A 19,261-nucleotide genomic window follows, 5' to 3' on the forward strand; every position below is an offset into this window, starting at 1 on the left:
AGCATTGTCATGCTCAGACAGGCTTGGACCTTTAAGTTCTAGTAAAGAGAAATCGTAACACTACAGCATATAAAGAAATTCTATACATTTGTGGCAGGATTGTGACGAAGAATCACAATACACTATGGATGTGTCCACATACGTATATCACTGAACTCTGCACTTGTTAGTAATTACAGGAAGATGCTCTGGTGTGTTCTTCTCTTTAGGGTTTACTTAAAAGATCAAATATTGTGTGTAAACGTGGTAAAGTCCCTCTTGCTGTATGCTTCAGCTCATTTCAGGTGTAATTCACTTTATATTTAAATTTGTGCGCAGTTTCAGGAAGGGTGCCATTAATTGTGGAATCGACTGTATATTATGAGCAGTAGGATCCCTGTAGGGTTATCCTTTGGGGAGAAAAAGAAAAGCTAAGCTGCTGAGAGAGAGAGAGAGAGAGAGAGAGAGAGAGAGAGAGAGAGAGCGAGCAGCGACTCATGAGCGCAGATTCTCATCCGAATTTATTTTTTAATCCCCGCCGCTCGACCGGGAGGGAGCTGTTTCTCTTCTCTACATCATCTCTCCAGTTCTCACCCCCCCCTCTACCGGTCTTCATTCGCATGTTATTTGAACTTGCTGTTTCTCCTTCCTTCTCTTCTCATCTCTTCGCTTCTCTTCTCCACCTCCCCCCCACCTCCCGGTTTAAGTTGGAGCGCGTGATGAGCGCTCGGGTTGCAGCCGTAGCCGCCCGCGCGCCTCTGGATCGGTGCAACGGAGCACGCGGACAGCAGCCGAGTCGGGCCGTGATGTAAAACGCCAATGGAGTTAGGGATTTATGACAGAACATGGGGAAGATGAGCGTCCTGTCGCTGTGTTTCCTCTTGTGCGCCGATCTGCTGGATTTAGCCTTCGGTGAGTGACTGATGTCCGTGTGTGTGTGTTTGCGTCTGTGTATATTTGTGCACATGGACGCGCGCATGTGTGTGTATGTGTGCATGTGTGTATTGTGTGTGTAATTGAACGTGAAACAATTTCGCACCGCCAGTTAAGTCAAAAAACAAAATACAAACATACACAGCCTTATTTATTATTTCTGAATGAGACGACTGATGCATATGATTTTACTGGAAAGCATGCGCCGTTCATGCAGCGTTATTAACGTTATCTGACGTCTCATAGTGTGTGTATTCAACTTTACGCATTTTGAATCCCCAGCTATGCAGCAAGATTAGTATTCACCGGAACGCGCTGTTTGGCGTTTGTCTTGGCATTTTTTTTTTGCAATGTTGGCACCGGGTACAGACTGTGCTAGTGTGCTAGGAGAGACTTAAGAACAAGGAGATGGGAAAGCAATGCAATACTGCTTGCAGATTATATTTCTAACTATTAAGATCGTTGCTTTATTTGTTTGGTGGTGCGTTTTGCGCGTTTGGAGGATATTCGAGACTTTGCGCGCTGACACCGAGACATTACAACACTACGGATAAAATAGTATTTAGAGTTTTATTGGTAGCTTCATGCAGGAGCAAGCAATCTACACTCTCACCAAATCTCATGTTCTACTTGCGAAACGTGAATTGTGTATTATATGGAGTTTGTGCCGTCGGCGCTATTCCTAGAACCGCATGACATTTCCATTAGAAGCCAACATGCTGATCCAAAAGATATACTCTGTCTGTATTTTACAACACCTCCAACCCAACTGGCAAACAGACTGCAGTATATCCACATGTATACACTCGATTTTCATTGAAAACTGAACGCAGTTTGTTTGTTTTCTGCCATGAACTTCGTCTGCGTAATCCCGAAAATACGGAAACAGTCGATGAAGAAACGCGACTGTGCACGTGAAAAAAAAAAGAAAGGAGGGGGGGGGGGGTAAAGGAAAACACTTCACTTTCTAAAATACGACAACCTTGTTCGTATTGAACTCATGAGTGATTCGGGATCTGCATCTACAGCCCTGGAAAGCTTTCTCAAGAGAAATAATATCCAAAAAAAGACACTAGGAGGCATCATAGCAGGCGGGAGAACTGTTGCCTGTCGATTAATCATTATTCTGAGCAGAATTAACACGTTTAAATATATGTGTGTGCGCGTGCGTGTGTGTGTGTGTGTGTGTGTGTGTCTAGACTGAGGTCTTTTTGGAAATACATTCAGACATATGTTTCATATTTGTCTCAACATCATACGACTGGATAAGGCATATCTTCCTTCATGCATTCATTCATCATCAGGAAGCTTTATCCTGGTCAGGGTCATGGTGGATCCTGAGACTCTCCTGGGAATACTGGGAATGAGGCAGGAATTTTCAAACACACAAGTCCACTGTGAGACATGAGATATGCACACACACACACACACACACACACAGTCTCTCTCTCACATACATACACCTGTAGTGTAGCCAGACCACTTACGAGTATGTTTCTGAGATGTTTAAGGAAAACTGGAAAACCTGGAAAAAGAGCCTTTTTTAAGATTTAACCTCTTGATTCTGCTAGATCATTTTGCTTTTTTTTCCCCCTATCAATAAGTGCTTACAAGTTGTTAAATGATCTGCCAATAGAGCAAGCCTGAGTAAGCTGTTCCAAGCTGGAAATTGAGTCAAAATTTGTAGAATTGGGGTTAATTCCTTAAACTGTAGGAAATACTAGATACATGTGAATGTATTCAAGAAAATTTTCCTTGCTAAGATTTTGCAGTTGAATGTGAGAAATAACAAAAAAAAAAAAAAAAACGCATTTGAAATATTAGCTGTCTTTGCTACCATTATTTCATTCCCATTAAGTTCCAAGTTTTTGCTATGTATACTGTATATAAAACAATTCTTTACAATATTTAAGGCTGCGCCTGTGGGTCGAGATGTACGTTCCTCACTCCCGTAGTTACAGATACAGTGGTAGAGTTAACCTGCATTAAGATATACAACAAAATACCAAACTAAGACTTTATAAAATAATAGTTCAAGCCAGGATTTTATGCTGTACCAATAACTAAAAACGTAGGTGTACGGTATATTAGGTGGAGTTTTGTATCTAATTGTACTCTGAACTAAGTGCTTTTAGCCGCCTCAAAGTCAACCGATGACTTTACTGTGGTCAGTTGTGTGTGTGTGTGGGGGGGGGGGGGGGGAGGACATAATGCCCTTATAGTGTTTCCTCAAGGCCTCAGCTTCAGCTTTCTCCTTTTAATAGAGTGAGGAAATGAGCTTCTTCGAAAGAGACTACTGCACTCAGAAAGGCCGCACCCTGTTACACGCACATGCTAGTCCAGATTTAGCATTACAATCAGGAACATTTCAGCATTGAGTGGTTGATTATTGATTTGTTGTGTCGACATGGTGTGATAATGGCGGAGTTCTATTCATATGATTGGATGATGCTGGGCTGCCTCGATGCACTACAGCTTACACAGTTAGCATATGAGAGGGGAAACAATACAGCAAGAGTGTGTATGTGGTTTGGTTGGTTTGTGTACAATCCTCATTAGACAATACAGTTGAACTTCACTGATTCATTTGTCAAACGGCGGGGATTTATTTATTTTTTTGTCTCTGAGCGAGACTCCTAATGCAAGGCCATTAGATTTGTTCGGAGTCTGACTCATACTGTATGACTGGCAGCAATTTGCCAGTAATGTATCATAATGTTGTGTACAGTAAGCTCTGCAGTTAGAATGGCAGTCGGATTACTGCTGAAAACTTGCGGCGTGTTAAAAGTTGTTTAACACGTCCAAGAATACATATAAGCAAATAAATATGGAATAAAACAGCTGTGAAAATACTCAACAGTAAGGTTATTTTGTTTTACTTATACAGTCCCAGCGATTTATTTGTTTCTCAATGAACAAATTAGTGCTTTGTATCCATTTATGGCTACATTTAATGCTGTGAAACAAGCGAGTTAATGGTAAATGTACGTGGTTATGCTGACCAGCTTCTTTGTTTGCTCACTTTCTCTTGAAGTAAGAATCTGTGTCCGAAAACTTGGTGGATTGTTACAAAGTGCTGACGCTTTTTTTTTGGAGACTCCGTGTCTCCAAATGCTGAGTAAATACAGTGGAACCTCCGCATACGAATTTCATTCGTTCTGGAGGCGAGTTCTTAAGGCGAAAATTAGTTTTGCGAAACGAATTTTCCCATAAGAAATAATGTAAATGCAGATAGCCCCCCAAAATATTAGCAATATTCCCAATATGAAGTGTATGTAAACTGTATGGCTGCTTACAAAGTTTGTCTAGGGTCCTCACAGGAAGTCCACCAAGCTTGGGCTAAAAATAGAACAGATCCATGGCACCAATCTGTCAACAAAAAACGCACGAAAAATCATAAAGCCTTTGAACCCATGATGAAGGCAACGTTGGTATCGTGGGTTGACGCTTTCGCTGACTGAAAAAAAAATCGTAAACATTCGTGAACTCACTTCGGTTGGCTTTGCTTGGCTTTCCACTGATGTACTTATGCTTAACTTATACTTCGTATGCTGATGCAATTTTTTTGCATAATTCATAAGGTTCCATGGTATCTCCTCAAACAAAACGTCACCGTATCAACCGGTCATCGCTGCTTTTCCACCGTTGTATCTACCACCATTTATGGACAGCCACCATATCTCCAGATCACCACAGATGCTTCTCATGTAACATGATCCCAATAACTCAGCGATTATTCATCACCTCCACCAGCCTGAGGGTTCTACAGGTTATCCTCTGAGTATTCTATTAACCAGCCTGAATGAGATGAGTGGCTGCTTGGTCAAGTGCACATCAGCGACACTCATCACCACCGTGAGACATGAGCATCATCATCATCACTATCATGATATCATTCATACACCTCAAGGTTATCTTGTCTTGCCTTTTAAAATCTGGTGTGACTCACAGGCATGTCACATCACATAATACAGGAGCTCCAGGAGTTCTTTTGTGGTTTCTGCATTCAGAAATGTTTTTGAAGCAAACGTTCTTCAAAATTTGTGTTAGAGATTTCTGCTTGACTTGTTGAAATGGCAAACACTCTTTTAAACTCCTACAAGTGAAGACACAAAAGGACTGACTTTCTCAGAGAGCTGTACTCATGTTGGACACACGTGAGATGAAGACGTGTTATGACATCACACCACACGTCTCGGCCCAAATCTGACTGTTGCAAAGTTTGCCTGATTTTTTAATTTTATTTCCTGTGCTCACAAATTCATGAAAACTTGGAGAGACTTGTAACAGCTTTATCTTGCCATTTTTGTTTCTCTTGGTCATTGTAGTCCTTATAGGTAGGAACATGGAAATGTTTCAGAATGTGCAAAAATCAATCAATCAATCAAACAATCTCATGTTATATAAGAAGCTAGTTTCCCAAATTTGAAGCTAGATTCCTTGCTTCCTTTATGTTTAATGGAAAAACAAACAAGCCTAATCAATTCAGTTTGTAAACAGATAGCAACTGATATTTTTTTTTTTTTTTTTATTTTATCTTTATTTATTTTCTTCTTTATTTATTTATTTGGTTGTGCAATCTTTTTTAATGGATCTGAAATGCCATATTTATTTATGGTATGTAAGTTATGTATTGTATTTCTCATAAAGTTTTAGTTATTTATTACTTTATTGGGAATCCGATGCTTCATAATTCCGATTTGCTTTGCATCATCTGATGTACAGTTTTGAATGACAATAAATTGAATTAATTGAATTGATCATGAAAACATAAAAAAGTTTACACTTTCGACAGTCATCATTTAAGCTTTAAGATGTTTAGAGTACCTGATAAAACCATATGATGACCTGGACTTGCTTTTTGAGATGCTTTCCTGCTCATCATGGCTGTAACGAGTGGTTATTAGTGGTTATTTGTGTTACAGTAGACTACATATCAGACATTACCTTTTTTTGTTTTCTGGACTTGGTGTATTGCTTTTCTCACACATGACTGGCTGATTTGTTAATATTGTGAATGTACAGTTATTATTAATACAGTGGAACCTCGGCATATAAATTTAAGGTGAGTTCTTAAGGTGAAAATTTGTACTGTGAAACGAATTTTCCCATAAGAAATCATGTAAATGCAGAAAATCCATTCCATCCATCCATTTTCTATACCCGCTCTAATCCTAATTAGGGTCACGGGGATCTGCTGGAGCCTATCCCAGCAGGGGTACACCCTGGACAGGTAGCCAGTCCATCACAGGGCCTAATCCGTTCCAGCCACCCAGAAATATGACCAATATTACCACTATGAAGGGTATGTAAAATGTATGGCTGCTTACAAAGAACTAACCCAAGCCAAGCATTCCAGATAAAGGCTCCTCACAGGAAGTCATGCCACCAAGCTTGGGCTAAAAATAGAACAGACCGCCCACGCCACCAACCTGTCAACAAAAAAAACTCCCGGGAAAAATCACCTAGCTTTTAAGCGCATACTGAAGGCAACGTTGGTATTGTGGGTTGACTCTTTCCAAACAGCTTTTGCTGACTGTAAACAATTCGTAAAATGTATAAACTGACGCAAACAAGCTTTGAACAGCTCCCGGAGTTATACACAACTTCGGTTCATTTGTATGCTAAAAATGCTTTGTATGCCGATGAAAATTTCTTACAAAATTCGTTATTGGAAATAGGTTCCACTGTATGTTTGATTTAACAGTACTGGTCATAAAAAGTCTGCCATGTATCCCGTTAAAGACGAGAACAAGCAGGAAAGCAATTGAAGTCCTCAATTGAATGATTTTATTTCAGGTCAAACAGCATAGGCATACATTTACATTGTTCAGTCTTTCTTCTTTCAGCACAATACTACATTCTTTACAATGACTTCTAATAACTTTGTCCTACTGATAATTAATACAGTATATTAAATCTAATTGTAGACATCACATCTAAAGCATTTCCCCTTGAGTTTATGTGCTTGAGGAAAGGAATAAAAATGCAAATGAGATTTTTTTTCTTCTGTCTGCTGCTTCTTCTCAGAATATATTGTACACCACTTTTAAAGTAACACACTGTTCACTTGGTGTTTCCAGCCCCATAACCCTCCCATGCTTTAACTCCATTCTCATCACCAGAATATTGCTTGTGCAGTACCGCGGTCTCTTTTGTATCCCGAGTCGTCTTTCTGGAGGACCTAAAGACATTTGCAAAACTGCCAGAAGTTCATTCAACGCTGATGAGGTTACGGCTTGATGACTCAGAAGTGTGACATGCTAAGTGCTGCAGAACAATGACTAACATCATCACATGCCTAAGTGTTATTATTTAAAGCGAGAAGAAACAGAGACAGAGGCAACTCATGCTCTGTCACTCTCTCCACATTGCTTGTGTGACAGATGGAAGGTTATGTGGGTTATGTGCTAGCAACGTGGCATTTAAGCCTTGCGCGATTCACGCGCCTTATCTGCGGATGTCGGGGCGTGTGAAGCTAACGGCGATGCGTACGAGGGAGCAGCGTTTTCATCGTAGTACTATGAGGGCTTGATTTGAGTCAAAAGCCTTGTTTTTTTTTTCCCTTTGAGGTCCCTTGTTGCATTACAACGTTATATAACTTTAAGTTGTGAAAAGACTCAGGGTTTGTTTCTACCACAGTGCTGCTGAATACTTCATTCAGTTTTTCAAAACGGCTGCAGATTTTCCACAGATTCGCTCCGTGTCATGTGACATCAGAACAAGCATTCAGCCAAATCGCTCTTCGATTCACATGCGTCCAACATGAGTACAGCTATCATAGAACGTCATTATGTGTCTTTACTGGAAGGAGTTTGAAAGAGGAATCCTGTGCCCGGCAATTCAAGCCATTTTCTACAAGAAAAGGACCAAAAAACTCACAAATTTTTGAAAAAAATCCGTATTTTTGGCTACAACAATCACAAAAATCGAGCAAAAGCCTGGATGGATTGACTAAGTGATTAACTTTTCTCAGATGATCTTCCTAATTTGGTATAATAATAATAATATATACATAACATAATATACCAATAAGATGGGATAAATTATATACGATCGGCATAAAAGTCTTTGTTTCTACCATTGCGCTGCTGAATACTTGATTCTGGTTGGTCAAAAATTGTTGGTTATTTATTTATTTATTTATTTTTAATAACAGCAGCTTGGAAAGCCTGACGACAAATCTTCAACTTTTTAATAAATCATTGTTTCTTTTTTATAGCAACACTATGTTAGATGTACCATATAAACAGAGACATTTATTGAGCATTTCTCCAGGAAGGGGTCTCCAGAGTTAGCTTTTTGTAACATTGACAGCTTTCCGAAACAAGAATTTCTTCTGGATAGATTTATTATTATTATTATTATTATTATTATTATTATTATTTCTCTGTATATAACACCAATGTGTGTGTTATTATGTTCGTAATAAGGACCCGACACAGGAACTAACTAGATCACAGCCATTCAAAAGCAAAGCCCGAGTTTCTTATACAAGTAACCTGATTTAAGGTGGAAAAAAAAAGATAAAGTGCAATATGTGTTGACAAGATTTTCCCCAGTGACTAGACGTTCGTAATCTTTCAGGGTCTGATGCTGGGTTGTGTGACATTTAAACCCTTCATCCTCAGTAAGGGCTTTCCTCTGGTCAGGGTCAAGGGTTGTGGTTGATTGATTTCCAGCGGCTATCCTGGGAATAGTGGAGGAGATGTGGGATATGGGAATGTGCTCTGGATGCACAAGGTGGCATGTACTCACACATTTACACTCTGAGCAGCCAGTCTATCATGTTTTTGGGAAGTGGGAGGGAACTGGAGAACCTTGAGGAAAACCTACAGCAAGATAATTTTGTGTAAATGACCCTTAGACTCTGGAAGTCTAAAGCCCATGAGCTTAACATCATCCTTTAGCATTCTACTGACTGATTCCACTTGCCTATGATCTTGCGATTTTTAACAAGTACCAACCATTATTATTTCCAATATTGATTTATGACACCAATTCCCTAAGTCTCTGAGCCAGCGAGGGAAACAGGCTGCATTACGAGTGAGTCATTGTGCCCCATGTGGATTCCCCCATTTCCCACTGTTGAGAGAGTTTCTCCTCAGCAGATCCATCTTGATCAGGCCCACTGACTGCTCCAGAGACAGGTGTTGGCAATTCTAGCTGTAGACGCCGATAATCACTCACTGACCTTAGCTCTCCCTCCTGAGTCATACCTCAGAGAGAGAGAGAGAGAGAGAGAGAGAGAGAGAGAGTGTAGAGGTGACCTTCTTCAGGATTTGTCACAAAAAAATCAAATTAGTGACTACCGTATTCGGATTTTGGATTTAGATTTTAAGCAAATTTAAAATAAAATTTTTTTTTTATTTATTTGTATCATTTATTTCTAAATCATTTATACATACATGGTTGCATTTATATATTTTATATTTTTCCTTATTTGCAGATTTTAAACTGGAATTTTCTTTCCCCCGGAAAACCTTTTTCGATATTTTTTGTTTATAGTAGTATAGTTATAATTATAGTTATAATTCAGTTGATTCTGTTTTCTAAATTTAACTAGTTTTTTTTTTTTTTTTTATTTCATTAAAAACACAATCCAACAATCCAAAACAGGCAAGTGTCCCTCCAGGAATTTTGTGATCGCAGCAAGGATTTCAAAAACATTTTCGGAGCAGCTTGAGCTTTTTCAAAATGACCGTAGATTTTAGACAGATTTAGACCAAGACATCACAACCTGCCTTCAGCTAAAGCGCTCTTCGAACATGAGTACAGCTCTCATAGAAGTCATTACATATGCGTCTTTATTGGTAGGAGTTTAATAGGAGCGTTTAGTGTTTGCAGTAAAATCAAGCATTTTTCTCAACACAATCCTGACTAAGTGACAGAATTTTAGGTTTTCTATCTAATTTGGTCTTGACTAATCCCCATCCTCCAGCTGGGTCTCCTAAAAATGGAGGAGGAGGATGAAGGAGGATTTCCCGAAACAGATGAAGTCACTGCTGCAATCTGCCCTCTTCCACATACACAAGCTCAAAAATGTCCAGGATATCAAAAATAAGCAAAATATAAACCAGAACCAGATATTCTGTAATCCTGAGATGTCCTGTAAAAAAAACAATACAAACGTTTAAAGGAAATCGTACTAAATATTAAGCGAATAATTCCTCTTGACTGACTCCTGATTAGTGTTAATGAAAATAACGGCTTCATCATTGATTCTATCGTAGCGCAGTTTTACAGAATGCCTCCTGAACCGCTCTTTCTGTCGCGTCTTCATTTCTACCGTTCGATTCGTTCTCTTTTGCCTCTGTGATTTCAGCAGATATCGAATCGTTCTCAGTATTCACCCAAGACAGATTTAGAAAAGGAAACACCCCTGAGGATATAGATGCAGACAGCCTACGTGCTCTGTCCTGCTTCTCGGTTAAATCTCTTCCAGCCCTCCGCTTTTCTGGCCTCGGCTGTAAATGAAGCTTCAGGGACTCTGAGATGGGAAGGTGACTCCAGCTCGAGGTTTCAAAGTCGGTATTCGTTTGGAGAACTATGGCCTCTTAAAGCCACAAATGAGGACAGATGTGGTGGGATACACGCGCTGACATGCCTCTCTCTCCCTAATGCGTTGTCAGACGGAGGAGAGAAGGCCATCCTGCTAGCATCATCAGGTAATATCGGTTATGGGTCTGAAGAGAGCTGTGTCTTGCATGTCAAAGTGTTTGACATGCATTTGGGGGGAAAAAGCAATTTATACCGAAGAGCTATAAACCTGGCTTTTATGTGTAATGCCTTTGTGGGAGTTGTGCTTAAGACTCATAAGGTTGTTGCCCTGCTGGAAAATAGTGATGTTGTCAGCTGAATGTGTGTGTGTGGGAGAGAGACATTATGTCCTGTATTATCTTTTTGTCCTTTGAGCTATTGGCTTACGTACTGTCATCCAAGGGGAACGACAGCATTAGTATGTTATCGGCAAGCGCAGACGATGAAGCCAAGTCATAACATACGGTCAAGGACGGCATGCCACTAAACCAGGGGCCACAGACGCAATTTATTCTGCTTTTGTTGTCGTCGTTGCAGTGTTTGGCCGATCGAGGTGCCCATTAGAGAAAGAACTAAGACACGACGTTCTGGCAAGACATTAACACCCGCCGCTTGAGAGAAATGACAAACAGAAAGGATTGTGAAGGATTTCCCGTCATTTATAGCGCTCGTGTAAAAGCGTCCTTGTTTATGATATCTCTTGTATCTAGTGCTCTAAATCTTCATATCTGTAGTCGTAAACAAGTACTGTTTTTTTTTCCATTAGATATAAACTCTACAACTCTGCCCCTTAAAATATCTACTAAAATCCACTATCTACTAATATCTATCTAAAAATAAGTTTAAAAAAATAACAGATGGGGAAATTTCATCACTGTCAATACGGTGTGTGAATTCTGCCTCAGGTGGTCGGGTCTTATTCCCAAAATATAAACCAAGCAATAGTCTGATTTAACCTATTGCACTCTGACCAAGCGGTTACTAAGGAGGAGTTTTGGATTGGAATTTGTGTTCATAATATATATAATGGTGCAGCTCAAGTTCAAGTGAGTTTCATATCTGACTGCTTATCAGGGTGAAACCTCTAGCTTGTTTTGTAAAATTTTATTTTCTTAGGTTTTTTTAATAGATTTATTTATTTATTTATTTATTAGTACTTGTGACCCATTGGGCTCTCGGTTTGATCAGTACCTCTAGTTTCAACCTGATTTCTGCCAAGCTTTCAAAAATAAATAAATAAAAATAAATAAAATAAACAATTAAATAAATAAAAAATTAAAGCAATTAAAGCAAATTACTAAGAAATAATATTTATAATAATAATAATAATAATAATAATAATAATAATAATAATAGTCCACCTCCTATTTGTTTCTATATTTATATCAATTGTTCATTCCAATTAATATCTACGTATTCAATTGCATCCCTCTCTCACTCATATCTTTGTCTAATTATCATGCTCCTATCCCTGAGACGATTCACATGACTGTCTAGAAACCCGAAGGTACAGCGGCTATTTGCTTAATCGCCCTGATAGTGCGCCATCATTACGCCTCTCCAAATCAAACGACTACTCTAACAATCAGTCCATCGCTCATCCCAGTCTTTCATGTTTTAGTCAATAGCCTTTTGAAAATGGAAGGCTGGATGACATGGGATGAGTAAAGATTGTAGAGAGCAGGAACCACCCCAGCACTCCAGCCACTCGGGCCGTTATTACGGCTTCGAAGCGCTCTGATTTCCTCAGATTGTTCATCTCAGAAGAGCTACTCATTCACTTTTATTTGCCTGCATGCGATTTTTCCCGGCTTTTTCGACAGATAAACAGCATCGTGTTACATGTGTGTGGATAAAAACACTGTAAGCTTCATACTAAAATTCTATAGCACAATTTCATTTCCTTTTTAAATGAGAATAAAGCATGCCACTTTGTACATTCTATCCATTTGAAATGCGCATGGATAGTTCCTGTTATCACTTTATAGTTCTAGAATATTATAGCAGTCAATTCCTTCGTTCACCATAAAAAACCGTCACCATAGCAACAAGTACAAGCTTAAATTTTTTGTTTTTTATAGGAAGCATCTACCATACAAACTCCCTATGAATCAACTGCCCTGAAAAAAGCTAGTACACCGGTTACACGTGATCGGCTTGGCTTGATTTAACAATATATCAGGAATTAGGAATATCAGGTCTACCAGATCTACTGTCAGAACATCTTCTCACCAACAGAACCCAAGTGTACATTAACCCCCAAGTGACTTATCCCTTTGCTAGCATGAGCTCAGCATGAAACCGGACACTTTATTATAACGTCCGCTTTAATAATCGATCCCCTGCCATCCTACCACCCCGTCCATCCACAACCCACGTTTCTGTTTCACCCTGACTCCTTGTGACATTTTGACATCTCGCGCCTGGTGTGTATGTGTCACATATTTGTGTACGACGGGACAGATTCTGCGTGTTATCATTCTACGTCTCTGAAAAGAGCAGGACGTCTCCCCTTCTGTATGATGAACAGAATGTTTATGGCAAAACAGACGCTCGGAAAGATGCATGGATGTGTTCTTTTGGAAATAACAGACTATCAATATGCTGATGACACTGTGTGTGTGTGTGTGTGTGTGTTGTCACATTCTCAGCATCGGCACATGGCATAACAACGTGATTTTTTATTTCAGTGAAAATAGCGAGATTGCTGGGTGACAACCGGGAGAGAGAGATTTCTTTAGGCACGGTATATCTATCGCTCTACACTAACCACAGCTTTGTGTTCACACTGACAAGTGGTTCATTTCACTTCTAGTTTGTCTCTTGAATGTAAAGTGCACTGCTACTTCCTGTTTTTTTTTTTTTTTGTTTTTTTTAATAGTAGCCAAAATGCAAACGATTAAACACAAATGAAATAAAGACCTAATGTGTGTTGCGGCTTTGTTTGTTTTAATGACTTGATTCATTTCACACTAGCTTCGCACATAGACGAGAATTTTATTTGTGAAGTCTCTGTAATATTTAAAACACGACAAAACAAGATGACATCATGGTCAAACGTTTCGTTTTGTTTGCAAACAAACTGGAAATAATTGCAGGTAGGAACTGAAGTTGAGAAAGTGGGGAACTGAAGAAACGTCGGACCACACATGCCGTAGGATCGGCCCGAGGAATTGCGTTTTTTTCATATACTTGCTCGTTTACATATAATTGAGAAAATTGTTGCTAAATTGTTGTTTGTTGCTTGTCGCTTGCCACTGTTGGTGAATTTTGAATGCTTCTCTATTGCTTCGCCGCATGTAGAGTAAGATCTATATTCCTGTACACATACAGTGGAACCTCGGCATACGAATTTAATTCAAGTTCTTAAGGCGAAAATTTGTATTGCTATACAAATTTTTCCATAAGGAATAATGTAAATGCAGATTATTTGTTCCAGCCACCCAAAAATATTACCAGTATTACCAATTTATCAAGGTCCTTTAATATTTTTAACCTTGAAAGCACTGTTACACCTTTCGCTGCATCAGCACTCAAAATCTTGCTTGCACCGGCTGCTTTTTTAGCGATTCTTAATTTCCACTGAAAGTGGCTCCTCAACCGACCTTGCTAACTTTCATGCAACCCATGCTGCCATGTCTTCACTAAATCTTCCACAAAAAATAATAAACGATAAGAACGATACGAAGCCTATGTAAACTGTATGGCTGCTTACAAAGAACTGACCCAAGCCAAGCATTCCATGTCAAGGGTCCTCACAGGAAGTCGTTCCACCAAGCTTGGGCTAAAAATAGAACAGACCGCCCACGCCACCAATCTGTCAACAAAAAAAACACCCGAAAAATCAAGCAAACAAGTTTTGAACGGCTCCCGGAAAGTATGTGCTGAAAATGCTAATTTCTTGCAAAATGTAAATTCTTAAGCAGAAAATTCATAATAGAGGGTATTCGTATGCCAAGGTTCCACTGTAAATACCTATAAAAGGTTTATAAACTGTGTGTATTGTGGTGCTGACTGAAGCCGCATGCACTTCACACTTTTGGACTCCAACTTCCTCTAGCTGTTCTTGTTGCTTTTTTTGTACATCCATCAATCACACTACAGCTTTGCCGAGATACTTTGAAGCATCCAGTGACAACTTGAGTCTCCCAGTCCTTGACGTATAACAAGCATTTCCTTTCACTTGTATTTTCAGCACCGTGTTCAAGCCATCGATTGATCAGTTTGTCATTGTGTCATCGTCAACTGGATTAAATACACTTGACAAAAAAAAAACAGGCTCATGCTTCATTTTGTGTTCAAATCCATGCGGCAATCCGACTCGTCTGCCTCACAGAGCGAACTATTGATCATGAGAAACAGAATTTGTTTGCCTGCAACCCGAACAAAGCCACGGGTGCCAATACTTTAATCTTCGGGAAAACAGAGGCGATATTTCTGTTTGCCCGGCACGTCCGTTTTCTCCCCAGCAGCTTTGTGAGAGCAAGAAAGAGAAGTCAGCTCAGCGTGTCGGCTACAGCTGTCAGAACCGTTCTCACTGCTGGAATTTTATGTATTTTTAAATATAATCCAAGCTCTGTGTATGAATGTTTTAGAAACCGTGTTCTAGATTTAATCATCTAATGTACATCGATGTAAACATGCATCATATATACCAAACTTTTTATTTAAAGGAGTCTTGGGTGTAAATGTTCATTGATTTTATCTTGTGTTTCTAGTTGAATTTATGAAGAAAAAAAAAATCTATTTCAAATTAAATAAAATTATAAATAATTTTTTTTTTTTTTTTCATTTCAGATTTGTGGAGAATTTTTCAGAATTGTTTTTTAAATCAATTTTATTCAGTTTAATCAAATGAATTATTAGTTTCAAAAATATTTGAAAAATATTGATTTTTGTATTTATTAAAAAAAAAGTATATTTGTAAAAATGTTAAAAAAATGTAATATTTTATAGCCTTCAGTTATTTAATCGAATTTTCTGTAAAGTAAAAATAATTAATCTAATCTCAATATCTATTAAGAATTTTTTTCTTTTTATTTATGTATTTATATATATATTTTTGCATGCTTGTGTTTGATTAATAAAACTGTACATCAACTGTCAGGAAAAACTCCATCTCCCAAAATCCTTAGCCTGCTATTAACAGAAGACATCGCCTGGTTTTGTCATATGACTTGTATCCTGATTATTAATCAGACTGTTCTCTTTAAATAACACGTGTGATGTCGTCAATGACGAGACTCGGCCTTTTGTTCTGATTCCCTGCTTTTGGCTCACTTCTGTATAGTTTATGAGTTTGCCCTTGCCTATTGTACTCTGTTGGAGATGTTTCATTCTCTGGAGTGTCTGCTTTGATATTTTAATAAACCTGCATTTGCATCTAAAGCCAGTGTGACCTTGTGAAAGTAAAACTGAATGTAGTTAAACATTCAGACAAATATGAATAATATTCTTGTCTATTTATTTATTATTTCTTCTAAGGGTTTTTGCTTTGTACCGATGTCTTTGGCCTTTCTCTGGGATTAATAACGTCTGTCTATCCATCTCTACAGAGAGAGAGAGAGAGAGAAAGAGGGAGGGAGAGAGAGAGATTCTTGTTTTTTCGCATGATAAGACAGCATGGATTGTCGCACTACTGTATGTACATTACCTAGGATTATCCAAGTCCAAGAAAAAGAGAGGGAGAGAGTGACAGAGGACAAACACATCATTCAAATTTCATGTGTTTTCTCGGCACAAAAGAACAGCATTATCATCCAGAGAGAGATTGCGAGTTTGAATCCCAGTGTTGCCGCAGCCAATCGCGGGCCTCTGTGAGCTGGTGTATTCTAAAGAGGGTAGATAGAGTCAAAGATGCGGTTGGATGGCTGGCTTGACTTGATGTCTCTGAGGAAGCATGTGGTAGCCTTCACCCTCCCCAGCTGGTAGCTGTCATGATAGAAGAGAGAGATGAAAGAGAGATGGCTGGTGGCTAGGAATTGGCAGGTGATGAAATTGGGGAGAAAATGGTGGGATAAATAAATAAATTGATAGATAAATAAATAAAAAATAAATAAACAAATATTTTATTTTATTTTACTTTGATTTTAGTATTCAGAGCCAAAATACACTAATATTTTTAATAAATTTTCCCACCATTTGGGCTCAATTACAGGTTAAATTTTATTTCTTAAATATTTTTTTAAAGCCCAGTGATTGGGATTTGATTGTGAAACCCTGTCAGAAATATCAGACCTAAAATGCAAAGCATTTTCTTTTTTTCTTGCTTAACCAGAAGCAGGACAAAAGATCCCTTGTAGTAACACACAATATGGCAGGATTCCTTGTGCCATGTTGTGTTTGGATGCAGTGTCATGCCTTGTGTCTGAGCTTTCAGTCACATCCCAATGCAAACATCTCTAGTCTCTGCTAAATTTCGCTTGCATCCACGCAGCCTCACAATCGCTGCCCCATACATCATCCCCGATACGGCATCTGGACGACACGCGTTTGTTTGTTTGCTTGGGTTGATACTTATCTCGTAAGTACCCGTGACGCACAGGGCCCTCAGTGACTCTAATTTACCAGGAGAACCTTGACAGGACTATCGGCTTAATAAATTATCCACAGCTGAGGAGTCAGTGCTGTCCAGAGCTTTGTGTAGATTTCTGAAAATACTTCTTTTTCAACATTAATAATGCTCAGATCTTGAAGTAAGGTTGCTTAATGTGAAATGACATTCAGCTCCCTCGTATCGAACGGCTGCGAATATGAGAGTAAATAGCGAGCAGGTGTCTCGGCTTTCTGTCCAGGAAAAGTTAAAACAAGGATAATTCTCCGGGAACAAGAGTTAGAGTTCCTGATTTGAAGCTGGATAACTTCCAAGAGAACAAGTGGTCACATGTTTTCTTTTCCAGAGGCACAAATTTTGGGAAATGGCCCCAAGGGAGCATCCAAATCCAAAATATGGAGTTTTATAACCCAACCACCTGGACTTTATGTAAATAAACCACCATTTTTAGAAGAGCAATGGTGCGATTTTCTCTAGCATCTATCAAAATGATGATACAAGACATGAAAATAAAGATAGTTGCACAGATGCCAAGCTATTTCCAGAATCAACTCTTAAAAATTGTGCAACTCTGTCCCCTTATTATGAAATGAATTATGAGAGACTAAAGATATTTTTTAAAAATATATATCGCTTTTAGAAAAGTGCCACTTTATATTGCTTCATTATGGATGGCATTCTTCTTCTTCTTAAGATATAGCATTATACTTAATGTGAAACTGTGGTAATATCCAGGCTATTACATCCTTCAGTTTTACAAAAATATAAATATAAAAATGCCCTGTTAGCATAGCCCTTTTATGCTGTAGCATTGCTTACAAAAACTTTTCAGGTTCAGTACCATTTTAGGTCATGAACTTTGAAAGGTTCTATTGAATTGAGTGGTGAAAAATGGATTTTCCAAACTTGGAAAGACTCATTTTTAAACGGTTCTTTGCTCGTTCCATTTTCAGACAGCCTAATTTGTTAGGATTTGAGACGTCGGATTCATGCTAAATACCCCTTAACCTGTGGTTTAGACATTCCTTGGTTTTTAAAAAAAGTCACGCGTAAAGCTTCGTCTGTTAATTAAAGGAATTAAAGCAAAATTACAACTAAACAAGCCAAACAAAGCATTCAGGTGATAATGCAGAATCCCTTTTATAGACAAATTCACCACATGGTGTAATTTCATGGCTCTTATCTGTCATTTTGCTGTTGTTAACCAGTTATAGTGGCGTCCATCGGCCTCTCGAGAGGATGAGGTATTGATCAGAATCTTTTCTTGTATTCGGGATTAATTCTGAGGTCAGAGTGCCGAGCCGTGAAGTTTAATGAAGCTCTGATCGTTCTCTGTGGATTTCTGTGCTCCCAGAACTCATATACACTTACTATATATGTTCTTATCTACTTCTGTTTCTGTATACTGTTTCACATGTCATACATGTGGAAGTATAATAACGTTTATCCTTGAGCTAGTTCAGTATTATAAAAGCAATGCATGATGTCCTTTTTTCAAAATACGAAAGGAAAGAAGGAAGGAAGGAGGAAAGCAAGGAACGAGATGGAAAGAATGAAAGAAGGAAGGAAGGAAGGAAGAAAGAAAGAAAGAAAGAAAGAAAGAAAGAAAGAAAGAAAGAAAGAAAGAAAGAAAGAAAGAAGGCAAGACAGAAAGAAGGCAGGAAGGAAGGGAAGGGAAGAATGTAGGAAAGAAAAAATCCAGCTTGCTATCAGTTTTCCAGTCTCCAGGCTACCGTCACCATGCTTCAGTTGCCTGGATGGTGGGTTTCTGTTGACTGAAGACTATATATATTCATGTTGGTCTCATCAGACCAGAGAACTCTTTTTCTTCCACATGTTTCCACACAGTTTATTTCACTAACAGCTTTCCTCTCTAATGAAACTCTGTACTGAATTTATTTATTTAAAAACTGCTAATATTTGATATAAAACTAAAGTGATTTTTAATGCAAGCTGTAATTAGGATTGATCAGTTTGATCAGAGTTCTATTCGTTTCTTCCCATCAGTTCATTAATGTTTCATAATTGGCAAACAATAACAACTAAACTCTGAAATGATTAAACAGCAGTGGCCAAGAAACGTCTCCTAATGGGAAAGAAAGTCCAGAAAAGTATCACACAGTCATGTTTTGAGAAACATGCTCTGTGAAATTGATTATTAAATAAGAAACCATGTTCGTTCATTTGTTTCATTATTGTAAGAAAAAACACTTTTAGATCCAATGTAGATGTAAAAATATTTTCTGGCAGCATGGA

General features: G+C 38.5%; 1 protein-coding gene across 1 annotated transcript in view; it reads left to right on the top strand.

Annotated features, from left to right (window-relative positions):
• The first annotated feature begins 541 nt into the window (after nucleotides 1-541).
• Nucleotides 542-19,261, top strand: part of igsf21a (immunoglobin superfamily, member 21a) — a 293,873-nt gene continuing 275,153 nt past the window's right edge. Inside the window, exon 1 of the mRNA XM_058372829.1 lies at nucleotides 542-891. Coding sequence (XP_058228812.1) covers nucleotides 825-891 — 67 coding nt within the window. The 5' untranslated portion in view covers nucleotides 542-824. The remainder of the gene's footprint in view (nucleotides 892-19,261) is intronic.

Source organism: Hemibagrus wyckioides, linkage group LG21, assembly GCF_019097595.1.
Source record: "Hemibagrus wyckioides isolate EC202008001 linkage group LG21, SWU_Hwy_1.0, whole genome shotgun sequence".
In the NCBI taxonomy this organism is placed as follows: Eukaryota; Metazoa; Chordata; class Actinopteri; order Siluriformes; family Bagridae; genus Hemibagrus; species Hemibagrus wyckioides.